Source organism: Pan paniscus, chromosome 20, assembly GCF_029289425.2.
Source record: "Pan paniscus chromosome 20, NHGRI_mPanPan1-v2.0_pri, whole genome shotgun sequence".
Taxonomy (NCBI): domain Eukaryota; kingdom Metazoa; phylum Chordata; class Mammalia; order Primates; family Hominidae; genus Pan; species Pan paniscus.
Window position 1 is genome coordinate 53,233,421 of NC_073269.2, and position 17,168 is coordinate 53,250,588.

The 17,168-nt window shown below is 50.5% G+C and overlaps 1 protein-coding gene across 4 annotated transcripts in view; it reads right to left on the reverse strand.

Annotated features, from left to right (window-relative positions):
* ZC3H4 (zinc finger CCCH-type containing 4) overlaps positions 1 to 17,168 on the reverse strand; it is a 52,163-nt gene that overhangs the window by 21,862 nt on the left and 13,133 nt on the right. For all 4 annotated transcript variants that reach the window (XM_034946234.3, XM_055103478.2, XM_034946233.3 and 1 more), the window contains 4 exons: positions 8,286 to 8,505; positions 7,866 to 7,976; positions 3,868 to 4,090; positions 265 to 419 (listed from right to left, as the gene is read on the reverse strand). In XM_034946234.3, coding sequence (XP_034802125.1) covers positions 265 to 419; positions 3,868 to 4,090; positions 7,866 to 7,976; positions 8,286 to 8,505 — 709 coding nt within the window. The remainder of the gene's footprint in view (positions 1 to 264; positions 420 to 3,867; positions 4,091 to 7,865; positions 7,977 to 8,285; positions 8,506 to 17,168) is intronic.

Here is a 17,168-nt window from a genome sequence, read left to right on the forward strand (position 1 = left end):
GGCTCCCAAAGTACTGGGATTACAGGTGTGAGCCACCGCGCCCAGCCGATACCTTTTCTACTTTAAACCACGTGAAGGTTTTATCTATTCCAAAATGATAAATGAATATTTTTAAACACATACATCTGCCCTCTGAGGCTTCCCTTCCTTCAGAAGGGCCGTATGTCTTCCTACCTTGGCCTCACAGCCTCTACCAGCAGTGCTCACGCCCCGGAAAGCCCACCAGCCTCACCCCGATGTCCCCAGGGCCAGAGGAAACCTTACGTCCATCTCTTCCTCGTAGAAATCCTCTTCATCCTCCGGGTGGTCTCCTCCCATAGAGCCTCTGCCCCTGCCTCGGCTGCCCCTGCCCATGCCGCGGCCTCGCGATCCTCCACGGCTTCCTCGGCCCCTGTAGCCCCGGCCCCGGCCTCGGCTGCCTGCATGGAGATTCAGATAGTGAGCCTCCAGCAGGAGCAGATGCCACCAGCAAGAAAGAAGACAACCCACATTTTGCTCCTGAGGTCAATCACTTCAGCCGCCTCCTCCTCCTTCTCCTCCCCCTCCTCCAAGAAGCCTTCCTAGATGCCCCAGGTAGGCTACTGGACCCTCTGGTTCTCTCAATGGGGGTCCCTCAGCACCCCGGACACACAGCTACTCCAGTACTCACTCCCCTTCCTCACAGGGACTTGTCCACTTAGAACTGCACTGTCCAATATGGCAAACACCAGCCCATGGGCTAATGTGCAACTAACACGTCTGGTCCAAACTACAAGATGCTAGCCTTGAAGTCTGACAAGACAAGCTAGCCCTGTAGTTTGGACCTGTGATTTAGACAAGACTCCAAAACACACATTGGACTTCAAAGACTTAGTTAAAAAAAAAAAAAAAGAGGCTGGGTGTGGTGGCTCATGCCTGTAATCCCAGCACTCTCGGAGGCTGAGGTGGGCAGATCACCTTAGGTCAGGAGTTTGAGACCATCCTGGCCAACATGGTGAAATCTTGTTTCTACTAAAAATAGAAAAATTAGTCAGGTGTGGTGGCGCACACCTGTAATCCCAGTTACTCAGGAGGCTCAGGTGGGAGAATTGCTTGAACCCAGGAGGCAGAGGCTGCAGTAAGCTGAGAATGCGCCACTGCACTCCAGCTTGGGCAACAGAGTGAGACCCCGTCTCTCACACACACACACACACACACACACACACACACACACACACACACACAAAACCCAAATGAGAAAGAATATAAAATATCTCATTTGTCTAATTTGATTACACGTTGAAGTAAGATTTTAAACATATTAGGTTGAAAACAGATTATCAAAATTAATTTAATTGGTTTCACTTTTTTCTTCACTTAAAAAAAAAGAGTGGCCAGGTGCAGTGGCTCAATCCTATAATCTCAGCACTTTGGGAGGCCCAGTTGGGCAGATCACTTGAGAACAGGAGTTCGAAACAAGCCTGGCCAACATAGCAAAACCCCATCTCTACTAAAAATACAAAAAATTAGGCCAGGCGCAGTGGTTCACACCTGTAATCCCAGCACTTTGGGAGGCCAAGGCGGGTGGATTGCCCAAGCTCAGGAGTTCAAGACCAGATTGGGCAACACAGTGAAACCCATCTCTACTAAAAATAAAAAAGCCAGGCGTGGTGGTGCAGGCCTGTAATCCTAGCTACTGGAGAGGCTAAGGCACGAGAATTGCTTGAACCTGCGAGGCGGAGGTTGCAGTGAGCCAACATGGTGCCACTGCACTCCAGCCTGAGCGACAGAGTGAGACTCTGTCTCAAAAAAAATAAATAAATAGGCTGGGCGCGGTGGCTCACGCCTGTAATCCCAACACTTTGGGAGACTGAGGCGGGCGGATCACGAGGTCAGGAGATCGAGACCATCCTGGCTAACATGGTGAAACCTCGTCTCTACTAAAACTACAAAAAATTAGCCGGGCGTGGCGGCAAGCACCTGTAGTCCCAGCTACTCAGGAGGCTGAGGCAGGAGAATGGCATGAACCCGGGAAGCGGAGGTTGAAGTGAGTCGAAATTGTGCCACTGCACTGCAGACTGGGCAACAGAGCGAGACTCCATCTCAAAAAAATAAATAAAATAAATAAATAAATAAATAAGCTGGGTGTGGTGGCACATGCCTGTAATCCCAGTTACTTGCGGGAGTGAGGCACAAGAATTGCTTGAACCCAGCCAGGCGCAGTGGCTCACGCCTGTAATCCCAGCACTTTGGGAGGCCGAGGTAGGCGGATCACGAGGTCAAGAGATCAAGACCACCCTGGTCACCAACATGGTGAAACCCCATCTCTACTAAAAATACAAAAAAAGCCGGGCATGGTGGTAGGCGCCTGTAATCCCAGCTACTTGGGAGGCTGAGGCAGGAGAATCGCTTGACCTCTGGAGGCGGAGGTTGCAGTGAGCCGAGATCGCGCCATTGCACTCCAGCCTGGGCAAAAAGAGTGAAACTCTGTCTCAAAAAAAAAAAAAAGAATTGCTTCAACCCAGGAGGCACAGGGTAGAGGCTGCAGTGAGCCTAAATCGTGCCACTGCACTCCAGGATGGGTGACAGAGCAAGACTCTGTCTCCCAATAAACAAAAAAGAGTGATGGGATCTTGCTGTGTTGCCCAGGCTGGCCTCCAACTCCCGGGCTCAAGTGATTCTCTCGCCTCCACCTCTCAAGTAGCTGGGACTATCCAGTGTCCTTTTCACTTTTTAAATGTGGCTACCAGAAAATATAAACGACATGGTGGATTCCAATCTATTTCTACTTGACAGCACTGGCCTAGGATCTCCCCAAAGCACAGGGGCTGCCCCAGGGAGGTATCCAAGAAAGACTGCTAGAAGAACGAATGGGCCGGGCGCGGTGGCTCACGCCTGTAATCCCAGCACTTTGGGAGGCCGAGATGGGCAGATCACGAGGTCACGAGATTGAGACCAGCCTGACCAACATGGTGAAACTCCGTCTCTACTAAAAATACAAAAACTAGCTGGGCGTAGCGGCACGTGCCTGTAATCCCAGCTACTCAGGAGGCTGAGGCAGGAGAATTGCTTGAACCCGGAAAGTGGAGGTTGCAGTGAGCCGAGATCGCGCCACTGCACTTCAGCCTGGTGACAGAGCAAGACTCCGTCTCAAAAAAAAAAAAAAAAAAAAGAATGAATGAACAGCTACTCAACAAGCTGGGCCTCAGGCAGGGCTCACAAGTCTGAGAACCCCTGCACTGGAAGATTCCAGAAGCCATTCTCAGGCTGGGCAGTCTTTCTGGCAGGAGATGGTTCAATGGTTCTTTTTTGGTTGCTGTTGTTGGCCAGGCTGGTCTCGAACTCCTGACCTTAGGTGATCCGCCAGCCTCGGCCTCCCAAAGTGCTGGGATTACAGGCATGGGCCACTGCGCCGGCAGAGATGTGTTCTAAGAGGCCAGTCAGGGCTACCGTGTCTCTGGTGCTCAAGCCTCCTCCACCTTCCTCCCAAAGGACACAGGTTCAAGGTTCAGAGGTGTGGCAGTGGCAAGGACTGCAGTCACACTTTGTCAGGTGATGGGGCTGGGAGAATGGGGGAGCACTGCTGTGGGGTGTGGCAGCCAGCTGTCAGTGACCATGGCCCAGGTGAAAAAGAAGCTGTTCCCTTCTCCCCCCACAGCTGACCAGGAAGTGACCTTTCGGGCACGCTGGCCTTCTCCCTGCCTCACACCAGCCTGGTACCACCCCAACCACAGCCCAGCGGGTGATCTCTCCGGTCTCCTGTGCCATGCACATGCAGAGCCTGGCCCTTCTTTGTACACTTATCCCAACCCTAAGTGACCAAACTTGAGGTTCTGTGAGACCAGGCCACCGGGGTTGGCCCGGGTGGCTCCGATGCCCCAGAGGAGAAACTGTAAGGGCAGGGCTCACCTCGGCCGCGGCTGCTGCCCTCCTTGGCACGCCGGTACTGGTTCAGCTCTTTGGTGAAGTCGTCATAGTCCTCCTTGCCCATGTCCTCCTCCTCGTCGCCCTCATATTCTCCATACTGCTCATTCTCGTAGTCCTCGTACATGCCATAACTCTTGCTGTCCATCTTGGAGTATGCCTTCTTGGGCAGGGGCGTGGCATGCGATGGGGGGTACTGCTGGTGGGACTGCGTCCCAGAGATGGGGAAAAGAGGTGAGCCGGATCCCACAGCCACGGGTGCAGACTACCAAGATACCCAGGGTTCCCTAAACGAACATGTCTGTCTGGGTGTCACTACTGTCCCAGGGTTGCACTGCTGGTCTCCAGCCCCTCTGGGGACTGGTTCTCGTACCAGTGGGAGTAGCAGCGGGCCCAAGTGTTTCTGTTCTTCATAAAGGGCCAGAACTAGAAAGAAAACGAACCACAGACCCCCGATCCCTGATGAACAAAGGGGAGAAGGAGGAAGCATTTCCCAAGGATGCAGAGCAAGCGCACGTGGAGGGGCCTGGGAAGCAGGCAGGGGCTGCTTGGTCACAATTTTCCTAGGGCCCTGGAATTCAATAAATGGCCTGCTTGGCAGCCAGGCTGGACAGCCATCTCAAATGATGCTTTCCAAAGTGTGGTAATGCCAAGTGGTACTAGAAGAAGTTAAAGATACTCATAAAAACGGAAGCAACCAAGACATCCTTCAACAGGTAAATGGATAACAAACTGGTATATCCAGACAATGGAGTAACGATGAATATGTAACAATAAAGTGTGTATTGGGCAAAACCCAGAGAACTACACAACCCTAAGTAATAACAATGTATCAATACCGGCTCATCAATTCTAACAAAGTTACCACAACAATGCAAGACATTGGTAATGGGAAACTGGAGGCAGGGAAGGGGGCAGGCGGAGGGGAGAAGGGAACTCTACTACTACCTGCTCGATTTTGAATAAACTTAAAACAGCTCTAAAAAATAAAGTCAGGGGGCTGGGCGCGGTGGCTCATGCCTGTAATCCCAGCACTTTGGGAGGCCGAGGTGGGCAGATCACAAGGTCAGGAGATGCAGACGCAAAATGCGATCTCTACTAAAAATGCAAAAATGCAACAACAACAACAACAACAAAATAGCCAAGTGTGGGGCAGGCACCTGTAATCCCAGCTACTTGAGAGGCTGAGGCAGGAGAATTGCTTGAACCCGCGAGGCAGAGGTTGTAGTGAGCAGAGACTGCACCATTGCACTCCAACCAGGGTGACACAGCAAAACAACAACTCAAAAAAATTAAAATAAAATCCAGGCACAGTAGCTCACACCTGTAATCCCAGCACTGTGGGAGGCCCAGGCAGGCAGATCTCTTGAGGTCAGGAGTTCCAGACCAGCCTGGCCAACATGGTGAAACCCAGTCTCTACTAAAAATACAAAATGAATTAGCCGGGCATGGTGATGGGTGCCTCTAATCCCAGCTACTCGGGAGACTGAGGTGTGAGAATCACTTGAACCCGGGAGGCAGAGGATGCGGTGAGCCAAGATTGCGCCACTGCACTCCAGCCTGGGCGACAGAGCGAGACTCTGTCTCAAAAAATAATTAAAATTAAAATTAAAAAAAAAAAAAAAAAAAGTTGGGCCAAGCGTGGTAGCTCACGCCTGTAATCCCAGCACTTTCGGAGGCAAAGGCAGGCAGATCACAAAGTCAGGAGTTCGAGACCAGCCTGGCCAACATAGTGAAACCCTGTCTCTACTAAAAATACAAAAAAAAAAAAAAAATTTGCCAGGTGTGGTGGTGGGCGCCTGTAATCCCAGCTACTTGAGAGGCTGAGGCAGGAGAATCGCTTGAACCAGGGAGGCGGAGGTTGCAGTGAGCCGAGATTGTGCCACTGCACTCCAGCTTGGGCGACAGAGCGAGACTCCATCTCTAAATAAATGAATGAATGAATGCATAAAAAAGTCAGCTGCGCATGGTGGCTCATGTCTGCAATCCCCGCACTTTGGGAGGCCGAGGTGGGCAGATCATTTGACCCCAGGAATTTGAGACCAGCCTGGGCAACATTTTGAAACCCCATCTCTACCAAAAGTACAAAAATTAGCCTTGGTGTTACAGCCCATGGTTCCAGCTACTTAGGAGGCTGAGGCAGGAAGATCACCTGAGCCCAGGGAGCTCGAGGCTGCAGTGAGGTGAGATCACACCACTGCACTCCAGCCTGGGCAACAGAGTGAGATCCCATCTCAATAAACAAACAAACAATAAAGCCCACTAATTTTAAAAAATCCGTATTATAGAAAAACAGGACAATGCAAAATACAGCTAGACACACAGACACACATACAAGTACTTTAGCAGATCTTTAAAATGCCTCCAGCTCTAGTTCATAAAAAGCACGCAATGTTCCCTCCATTTCCTGCCTCCCTCAGGTTTGAAGGCCAAACCTACACCAGTAGATCAATCTCAACTATGGTATTGGACAATGAATCATTTGTTGTGATGGATGATGCTGGGTCATGGGATACCTGGGACAGCTTTAAAGACCTACTAACTTTAAAACATTTCTCAACCAGCCGGGCACGGTGGCTCTCGCCTGTAATCCTAGCACTGTGGGAGGCCAAGGCGGGCGGGTCACCTGAGGTCAGGAGTTCGAGGCCAGCCTGGCCAACATCGTGAAACCCTGTCTCTACTAAAAATACAAAAATCAGCCCGGCAAGGTGGCACATGCCTGTAATCCCAGCTACTCGGGAGGCTGAGACAGGAGAATCGCTTGAACCCGAGAGGTGGAAGTTGCAGTGAACCAAGATTGCCCCACTGCACTCCAGCCTAGGCAACAGAGCAAGACTCCGTCTCAATAAATAAATAAATAAATAAATAAATAAATAAACAAACAAGACAAAACATTTCTCATCCAAACCTGGACACCCACGTGCCAACGAATACTGGGTAAAGTAATCATAAGATGATTTGCGGCCGGGCGCGGTGGCTCACACCTGTAATCCCAGCACTTTGAGAGGCCGAGGCAGGCGGATCATGAGGTCAGGAGATGGAGACCATCCTGGCTAAGACGGTGAAATCCTGTCTCTACTAAAAACACAAAAACTTGGCCGGGAGTGGTGGCGGGTGCCTGTAGTCCCAGCTACTCAGGATGCTGAAGCAAAAGAATGGTGCGAACCCAGGAGACAGAGCTTGCAGTGAGCTGAGATTGCACCACTGTACTCCAGCCTGGGCGACAGAGTGAGACTCCGCCTCAAAAAAAAAAAAAAAAAAATTTGCTTTTCTCTTATGGGATTTTCTGGGGGAAGAAATGGTATACAAACTGAACAAATAATTTAAATTGCTGCTTGAAATGAGAGCGACAGTGGCCGAGTATCTAACCTCTGCCTGCTGGCTACTTGAGAACATTTCATTCTCTTGCCAATTTCCCAAAAAGGTCATTTGTGAACAGTGGAAGCCAGTCAGCCGTGACGTGGACCAGTCAGCATCTTTCTCTGAGACATACAGGGCCTTGCTAAGGCCGCATGGAGGAGGCTCGAGAACATGCCTCATGGAGGTCAGCTAGGGCCTGGGTTCAAATCCCAGCTCCTCTACTTCAGAGCTGGGCAACCCTGTTGAAATTTTCTTTTCCTTTTGAGACAGGATCTTGCTCTGTCACCCAGGCTAGAGTACAGTGGCTGATCATAGCTCACTGCAACCTTAAACTTCTGGGCTCAAGGGATCTTCTCACCTCTGCCTCCTGAGTAGCTGGAACTACAGGCATGCCTGGTTAATTTTTTTATTTTTTTGTGGGGTCTCACTTGGTTGTCTAGGCTGCCTTGTTGAAATTGTCTAAGTTTCAGTTTCCTCACTCATAAAATGGGGATTAAATTAATACCTGATGGCCCAGGACTGAAACTCACAAAAAATGCCCAGAACACAGCAAGTGCTCAAGAAACACAAGCAGTTGAACTCCTCCCAGCCCCAGAGCTCAGCAGTGCACGCCAGTCACTCACCGGCGCATATGGGGGGCTGTACTCTCTGTACTTGCGGTGCCCTTTCTCACTGGGGCTGAAATCCGAGTCATCTGAGAAGTCAGAGAAGTCATCGCTAGAAGAAGCATGGCGCTGTAATGACAGGGGAAGGAGACTCAGCAACCCTGCCGCAGGCAGGCCACTCGGGCGCAGTCAGCCTCAGGACAAACTATGCTGGCATGTGCCGCAGGGCTCTGCGCTTCACCTGAAACACCTCACCTGGGGCACTTAGTGGCAACGGAGCATAAGCTACCAACTCTTTTAAAAAAGGTATTTATCCAATTTGAGATAAGCAAAGGCATTAAGAGTGCCCTCTGGGGTGGACAGCAAAAGCTCAGCCCCTGGGGCTCTCAGCCAGGCCCAATGCCAGGCAGTGGCAGTCCCAGGGGATCTCCGACCTACTTTGTGCTTGGATTTCCTCCTCTTCTTCGACCTCCTTTTCTCTTTCTCCCGCTCTTTCTTCCGCTTCCGCTTCAGTCTCCTGTGGGACTTCTCCTCGTCCGAATCACTGTGATGCTTCTCCCCCTTTTCTTTCCGGCTTCTCTCAGGCCCTCCGGAGGTATCCTGGGTCTCCTCTGCCCCATCATCTTCCAATTCGCCTTCTTCCAACTCTCCATCTTCCCTACAAACAAACCCCAATCCCACCATGAACACAGGGTTTGAGAGGAGACCTCCTAGGGCTCTGGGCTGGCCAAGGCTGACAGGAACCGAAGGCCTGACTGCTGTGAGCGAAGTGAGACCCTGGGAGGACATGGGGGCCATGGCCTCTTGTTCCATCCCTTATCCTCCCCCCCGAAAGAACTGTGCTTGCTCCAGTCTAACCTGGCTGGGGGAGGGGTAGGAGTTTAAGGGCATTACCACTAACACCGGGACACATCTACGCCAGATTTCCCAACAGAACTAGTGTTCTTAGAAGAAACCGACAAGGTGCTGTGGTCACATAAGCAGGAAGAGCCCCATCTTGGGGATTCATAATGCTTAACGCTGCACAACTTCCAGGAAGCCCCATAGTCCAGAAACCCACACAGCTCTGCTGTGAAGCACTTGGGGCACTTCTAAACCTTGCTTGACCACAGAAGTATCTCTCCCAGGGAGCACAGACTCGCATCCCCTCTCTCCCAGGCCCAGGATTGCCTGCTGGGCCCCGGGCCCCAGCGAGCTGGGCGTCAGTGCCACCTGAGGCTGAGGGCGGTGGCTGTGCACCGTGGAGAGGGCCTTGGTTCTGAACCAGGGGTGGCCCCAAGCTACCTGGGACCCACCCACAGGCAGGCCTGGGCTGTGGCCTGAGAACCCTCCAAGTACTTTATTACAAAAGCCCCATGAGAACCGCTGGAAACAGGCTCAGAGTCCCAGGTCACCAGGTCTGACCCACCCTCGTCAGTCCCACACCTCTAGGCTAGAGGCAAGCAAACACTGAGCAGCTGGAGGAGGGGGGACGGATCCCAGGCCCCTCCTGAGGGCCTCACATGATACCGGCCCTGCTTTCTCTCCCTCCTCTGACTCACCTCCAGATAGTGGAACCCCTTCTGGCTCCCCATCCTACACTCTTCCAATTCCCCCGTGTCACCCCAATCTCCAGGACTTTAAAAGTGCTCTCCAAACATGACAGACACTGCCCAGTGGACATTCTGCATATGTAAATATCTATGGGGTGGGGTAGGAGTGAGGAAGAAATTGGGTTCAGGAGGGGGAGGCTGGAAAAAGAATCCAGTTTTTGAGCCAAACCCACAGACACAGTGTTCACAAGTACAGGAGTTGGTAAAGGAAAAAAACAATTTTTTTGAATAATTTTAAAAAGCTCCCAAAGTTCCCCATGAATGACCACAAAAAGGCTTGCGTGAGAGCATCCAATTCCTTCCGTCTCAATTAACTAGGACACAAAGAGAAGTGATGTAAGGAGGAAACATCATGAGCCCAGGCCCCAAAAGGTTAGCCACAAATGGAGCTATCTCTGCGGAAAGGCCCGCAGCTGCCAAAGCAGGAGCCAATGTATTAGGCGTGCTTGCCTGAAGGTTCCAGGGCATGTGGCAGACTCCTCCTCCCAGGACCCTCCACTGTCCTTTCACTTATGTCCCTCCCTTTGTCTGCCTCGGGGCTGCTACCCAAACATCAAGGAGCGCCTCAAGAGTAGCTTTTTCTATGAACTCTCACTCCCAGTTCAAAGGGGATGGGTTCTATTTCAAACCCAAGTGGCCCAGCCCCACAGATACCCCTGGGCAGAGGTCAAGGGCAACTCTCAAAACAGAATGCAGGACACAAAACTCTTTCTGCTGCTTCAAAGTCAACAACACAGGTGACCTGACCCATGTGCACCTTGTGTTGCTTCCCCGACTAGCAAACTTGGAATGGGGCGGGGGCGCAGGCTGCAGTCCTGACAAGGGAGGTGCCTTCCCGCTGGGGTGCGGCCCACAGAAACCAGGCGTGGAGCAAAGTCCTCACTGGACACCTCACCCACACCGAAAGGGCCACATGACTGGGAAAACTGGTTTTGTCCCAAGGGAGAAGCTGTTACTCAGTGACATGGCAAACTTCCCGCCGCCAGGAGCTGTGCAGACACTGGGAGGTGGCACCCTGATGGGAATACTGGGGGCGGGCCAGGGCCACACCTCAAGAGAAAGGGAGAGACGGACAGACTGAGCAGGAGAAGGCCCGGGACAGACTGGAGGTGTACATGCTGGGGTTCCATAAAGAAAAGCTAAGAACAACATTACTCTCGACACTTAAGTCTAGAAGGGATAAAGCTGAGAGGGACATGATCACCACCCAGGCCACTAATATTTTAAATGCCATATCTGTGCCAGGTTGCTTGACTACCTCCTTTTCTGCACTGACAAGAAACTTGGTCCACAAGGCAGGTGCCTGATCATCAGGGCTGGGTCAGCTGAGCTGGAGTGGGTGGCAGCCTCAGCACGCCCTCCCTTATGTCCAACACCGTGGCACAGCAGGTGACAGTCTTGCCCAGGGTCTGCTGAGGCCTCCTTCCCTGTCCTGATGCCACTCGCTGGCTCGGACGAAGGTACAGGCTACTCTACATCTAACACCTGCGGGCAGAGGACAAAAGACCATTCAAGAACTCCAAGAGCCTTAACCATCATCCAGAATGATTCTAGAAAGGAATCACCAAGGTAGAGAAGTGCAGCATTCAAATCCACCCTACAAAGACCTGAGCCAAAGAGGGATTCTGCACATTATCGATATTAACAGCTCCAGGCACATCTGGGCTCAAAGAGAATCAACCATACAACTTTTCACAAAACAGGCAGTGACTACCTGAAATTTTGTTTCCCTAAAGTTGAGAGAGGCAGAGAAATACATAGGATTTTTTTGCTGTCGTTAAACTGCTGCCGGTTGATGAAGGGGCACTGAGACAGCAACAATAAACAGATCGCTGCATTCTCAGGGCCATCTGGCCATGTCATGCCCTCAAGCCCCTCCGAGCCCTGGGCTAACCTCTGTCCACAGTCACCTCAAGGGGTCCCCCCTCACGACACCCAAGATGCCCTCCTAGCTAAACGTCCTGCGTGAACACGAGGTCTTGACTATATTCTTCAGACTCTGTTCAACAGAAAGCAAAAAGAAAGGAAGTCGAGCCAAATGGGAATCCCGTGGGCCACCGGCGCGACGGCACAAAGGCGGTCTCGACAAAACAGCAACCAGGTTTCAGCGATGCCACTTAACAGACTGCCGGCAAAATCCGTGTCAGAGTGGGATTAAATGCCGAGGGAACATGCTTAATAGACCTCGACATAATCCCCCAAGAAAAGTGGGGGAAGCCCCACCGCGCTAATCATTTCAATCTAGACCTGCCAAACTCTCTTGAGACAAGCAAGCAGGAGAAAAGCCTGCCGCGGCGGCCTGTGCAGGGAGCACTCTATTCCCAGAGCCTGGATTGGCAACGCCTGACATGGCTGCACTCGGTCCGCTGCCCAGAGCCCTCGGGAACAAGAAAGCAACCACCCTGGGAGACCGACTTGGAACTGGCCCCCATGAGGAAATGGGAAGAGGCCAACGCCTTGCCTTGAGCCAGTCCTGCCCCGTACCTCCCGGACAAAGCTCCCGGGTATTTCGGTTCCCATTTTCAGCACTGGCTGCTCCTCCCCCTGGGTCAAAGAACAGATCTGGACGCCCACTCTAAGGAACAGGCCAACTCCACAGGGCCCACAAGGATGCTGGGTTCAGCACACACCACGGACTTGGCAAAAACAGTGCTTGGTAAAGACATTTCATGTTCAGACCGGGTGTGGTGGCTCATGCCTGTAATCCTAGCACTTCGGGAGGCCAAAGCAGGCGGATCACTTGAGGTCAGGAGTTCGGGACCAGCCTGGCCAACACGGCAAAACCTTGTCTCTACCAGTAATACAAAAATTAGCTGGGCGCGATGGTGGGTGCCTGAAATTCCAGCTACTCAGGAGGCTGAGGCACAAGAACTTGAACCTGGGAGGCAGAGATTGCAATAAGCCAAGATTGTGCCATTGCATTCCAGCTTGCGAGACAGAGTGAAACTGTGTCTCAAAAAAAAAAAAAAAAAAAATCCCAGCACTTTGGGAGGCCAAGGCAGGCAGATCACCTGAGGTCAGGAGTTTGAGACTAGCCTTGCCAACATGGCGAAACTCTGTCTCTACTAAGAATGCAAAAATTAGACCAGTGAAGTGGTGGGTGCCTGTAGCCCCAGCTACTCAGGAGGCTGAGGTAGGAGAATCGCTTGAACCTGGGAGGCGGAGATTGCAGTGAGCCAAGATCGCGCCACTGCACTTCAGTCTGGGTGACAGAGCTAGAGACTCGGTTTCAAAAAACAAAACAAAACAAAAGATATTTCATGTCCAAAGTAGACATGATATTTCAAAGGAGATATTTCATACTGCCTCATCCAGCAGCCTACAGATTCGGGCCTCATGCTCCTTTCTGCAGACCAAGTAACTCAACCAGCTCCACCTCTTCTCTGGAGTATGCTCTTAGTCTGTAACCTGAGCCTTGCTTTTCTGATCTACTGAATGGGATAACAGCAGCACCTATCTCAAGGGCTGTGAAGGTTAAATGAAGTAATAGGGATAAAGCCCTTGACACGAGGAACAGGCACAAAGGAAGAAGCAGCTGTTGGTTTTAAAAACCAGCTAGCATGAGGGCATCTCTCCACGGAAAGCCCTAACTGGCTGGAATGCTAACTGGGAAGCATGTTCTCTATAAGAAAGCTACAGCCAGGGCCGGGCGCGGTGGCTCACGCCTGTAATCCCAGCACTTTGGGAGGCCGAGGTGGGCGGATCACCTGAGGTCGGGAGTTCAAGACCAGCCTGACCAACATGGAGAAACCCCATATCTACTCAAAATACAAAATTAGTCGGGCATGGAAGAACACGCCTGTAAACCCAGCTACTCGGGAGGCTGAGGCAGGAGAATCGCTTGAACCTGGGAGGCGGAGGTTGCAGTGAGCCAAGATCACGCCACTACACTCCAGCCTGGGCAACAAGAGTGAAACTCCGTCTCAAAAAAAAAAAAAGAAAAAAAGAAAGCTGCAGCCAGCTCTCCCTGACGGACACTGCTGACTGCTGGTCAACAAGTTCTTTCTACTTGGTCACAACCACACATACACTGTTCTCCCAAGCCATCCTGCTGACAAAACTGACAAAAGCAACATCTCCCCTTCCTCAGCTCTAATCTAGGCAGTACCAGAAGCCACCAAGTGGCTAATCAAGACAAAAAGGCGTAGGGAGAGCTGAGCCCCGGGAAGGAACAAAGGCTTCTTACAGAAATGAAGCTTGGCAACATGGCAGCTCTCTAGACAAGAGGGTTGGACGAAAGCTGAAAGGGGCCCAGGGTTTATGGATCAACCTGGTTTACAAGAGTTAAAAAAAAAAAAAAAAAAAAGGCAAAGTACAACACAAAAGATGGAAACTCATGGGAACAGCGGCTGTTACCTTAAGATCATGAGAGCCCTTGATAAGAGGTGGCTAGGTTAATGTGAAGGTCAGGGTTATGATCGTTAACTGCCCAGACTCTCAACAAATTGCCTGGGTAGGCTCTGAATGACCCATTAACTAGGGACAAAATTACAAAAATTACAAGGAGGCGCCGCCTCTTCAAATATTTAACAACCAGCCTAAATGCAGAAGTCCAGGATCCCCAAGTCCGATTCTGTGGACTAGTCGTTTACTAGGATTGAAGGCGCAGGGCCTTTGCTTCAGAAATTCAGCTCAGGGCTCATGCCTAAGAAAGGCCCGAGACCTTCCCTTGAGTTAGGACGTAATGAAGCAGCCATAGGGGAAACCTCACTGAGGGATTTTCAGAGCCAGGAAATTCTTGAAATAAACCTCTGGGTCTTGCACATGCTTTTCAGTGTCCTTACTACCTAGGTTCATCAACCAGAAACCAAGAACAAATGAGCTCTGTGTCTCTTTTTCTTCAGCATTCTCAGGTGTCATCATAGCCTGCTCTGTGACGTCATGCCATTTCCATGGTAACGTGCCTACACCACGGCAACCACCCAAGTGAGGCACAAAACTGGCAAAGAGAAGTCCAGGCACCAGCATCTGTACCCTGTACCCCACACCCTCACTTCAACATAAGACAGTCTACCCACTGCTGGCATCTAGACACGAAGACACCTACTGGTGGATGTGACAATAGGAGAAATTGGAGCCATCTGAACCCAGCCTGGGTATTTGAGATATTAATTGTTAATCTTGTTAGAAATGAGTTTTGTAGTAAGGTTTTTTGTTTTGTTTTATTGTCTTTTCTTTTGAGATGGGGGTCTTACTCTGTCACCCAGGCTGGAGTGCAGTGGCGTGATTTCGGCTCACTGCAACCTTCGCCTCCTGGGTTCAAATGATTCTCATTCCTCAGCCTCCTGAGTAGCTGGGATTACTGACACCTGCCACCGCGTCCAGATAATTTTTGTATTTTTAGTAGAAACAGGGTTTCGCCATGTTGGCCAGGCTGGTCTCGAACTCCTGACCTCAGGTGATCCGCCTGCCTCAGCCTCCCAAAGTGCTGGGATTACAGGTGTGAGCCAACACGCGCGGCCTGTAGTTATATTTTTAAATAATCATAAAGTTAGAGATTCATACTGAAGAATCTACAGGTATAGGCCAGACACAGTGGCTCATGCCTGTAATCCCAGCATTTTGGGAAGCCAACGGAGGCGGATCACTTGAGCCCTGGAATTTGAGACCAGCCTGGGCAACATGAGGAAACCCCATCTCTACAATAAATACAAAACTTAGCCTGGCAGCATGTGCTTGTAGTCCCAGCTACTCAAGAGGCTAAGGCGAGAGGATCGATTCAGCCAGGAGGTCGAGGCTGCAGTGAGCTATGATTGCACCACTGCCCTCCAGCCTGGGCAACAGAGTGAGACCCTGTCAGACTGCTTGAGCCCAGGAGTTACAGACCAGCCTGGGCAACACAGTGAGACCCCATCTCTACAAATAATTTAAAGACAGGGTCTCTCTATGTTGCCCAGGCTGGTCTTGAACTCTTGGACTAAAGCCTGCCTTGGCCTTCTCCTGCCTTGGCCTCTCAAAGTTCTGGGATTAGAGGCATGAGCCATTGCACCCAGCCTCTATAAATAACTAAAAAAAATTTTTTTTCCATAATAAAAAGTTAAGAAAGAAAAAAGTTCTGGCCAGGTACGGTGGCTCATGCCAGTAATCCCAGCACTTTGGGAGGCTGAGGCGGGCGGATCACTAGATCAGGAGTTCGAGACCAGCCTGACCAACGTGGAGAAACCCCATCTCTACTAAAAATACAAAAATTAGCTGGGCGTGGTGGCACACGACTGTAATCCCAGCTACTCAGGAGGCTGAGGCAGGAGAATCACTTGAACCCGGGGAGGCAGAGGTTGCAATGAGCGATCGCACCACTGCACTCCAGCCTGGGCAACAGAGCAAGACTCTGTCTCGAAAAAAAAAAAAAAATTAGCCGGGCATGGTGGCACACGCCTGTAGTCCCAGCTACTTGGGAGACTGAGGCAGGAGAATTGCTTGAACCCATGAGGTGGAGGTTGCAGTAAGCTGAGACCATGCCATTGCACTCCAGCCTGGGTGACAGATTGAGACTTCGTCTCAAAAAAAAAGAAAAAGAAAACAAGAACTTCCAAGTGGGACAACTCAGCAATGTGAGGAGAGGCTGCAAGGTCCCCAAGCAGTTATTTAATAATTTCCCAGCAGAGAGCTGGAATCTGGGCTTGCAGGCCTCCACACTCCTCACCAAGGCCTAAACAGGCTCAGAGACAAGAAGGAATTTGCCCATGGGGTCACAGCAGGAAGAAGCAGAACTAGAAACTAAGTCCAGTACTTTTGGATGCAAAGACCAGCTCTTAACCTCTACAAATTATTTGACAACTACAAATTATGTCAAAAAGAGTAATTTGCTAAACAGGTCAACTGACAAAACAACGCCCACCCTGAAATGTATAATCGAGTAGGGAAAAATAAGATATACATACATAAAACAGACTTCATGAATCAGTATTCCAAGAAATGCCAGAATGAGGTACCAAGACTTTGGGCAAATTCCTTAAACACTCTGCACTCCAGTCTCCATAACTGTGCAGCACAGGCAACCATGGAGTCCCCAGGATGGTGTCATGGGAGAATCCCATGAGGCTATGTAACGCAAGCACTTAGCAGGAACCTTGCCCAGAATAAATGCTTAGGAGTAAAACCTACCCAAACACAAAGACACAAGGCCGATACAGTCCTTCCAATATCAAATGAAGGAAATGGTAGCATTTCAAAAATCTAACCAAAGACATCTGGATAGAGAATAAGGGCTCATGGAAAGACCGAAGGAATTCTGGCAAAAAAAACAAAAACAAAAACAAAAACATAGGACTCATCCCAACACAAAGAGAAAGCAATACAAATCCCAGGGAGTGAAATTCCAAAGTCCCCTAACATGAAAGGAATGCCTTCACCCCCAAGTGTGCAGTGTCCACTCTGGGGTTTGTCCAAGCATGCAAACCACTTAGGCAGAACATTTCTGTAAAGCTTCAAACAGGCTGACTGTGAAAAAACCCAGCCTGCTAAAAGGAAGCTTGTGGAGACAAAGATGCCATTTTTTTTGCCTGAGTATCTATTCTTCCACTCCCACGAGCTCTGAAAATTTGCATTCTTGAGCAAAGGTATCTATCCCTCAGATCCAAGTTACTCCTGGCAGATGAACCTCTGGAATTTGCTTCTCAGCAATGAAGAGTTTTCTAACCACTTTCTCATGCCAACTAAGCTTCAGATGGTTTAAAGCTGCAAAGATCATGGTTTTCATCAGAGGACCGATTTCTATCACTCCAGAGGA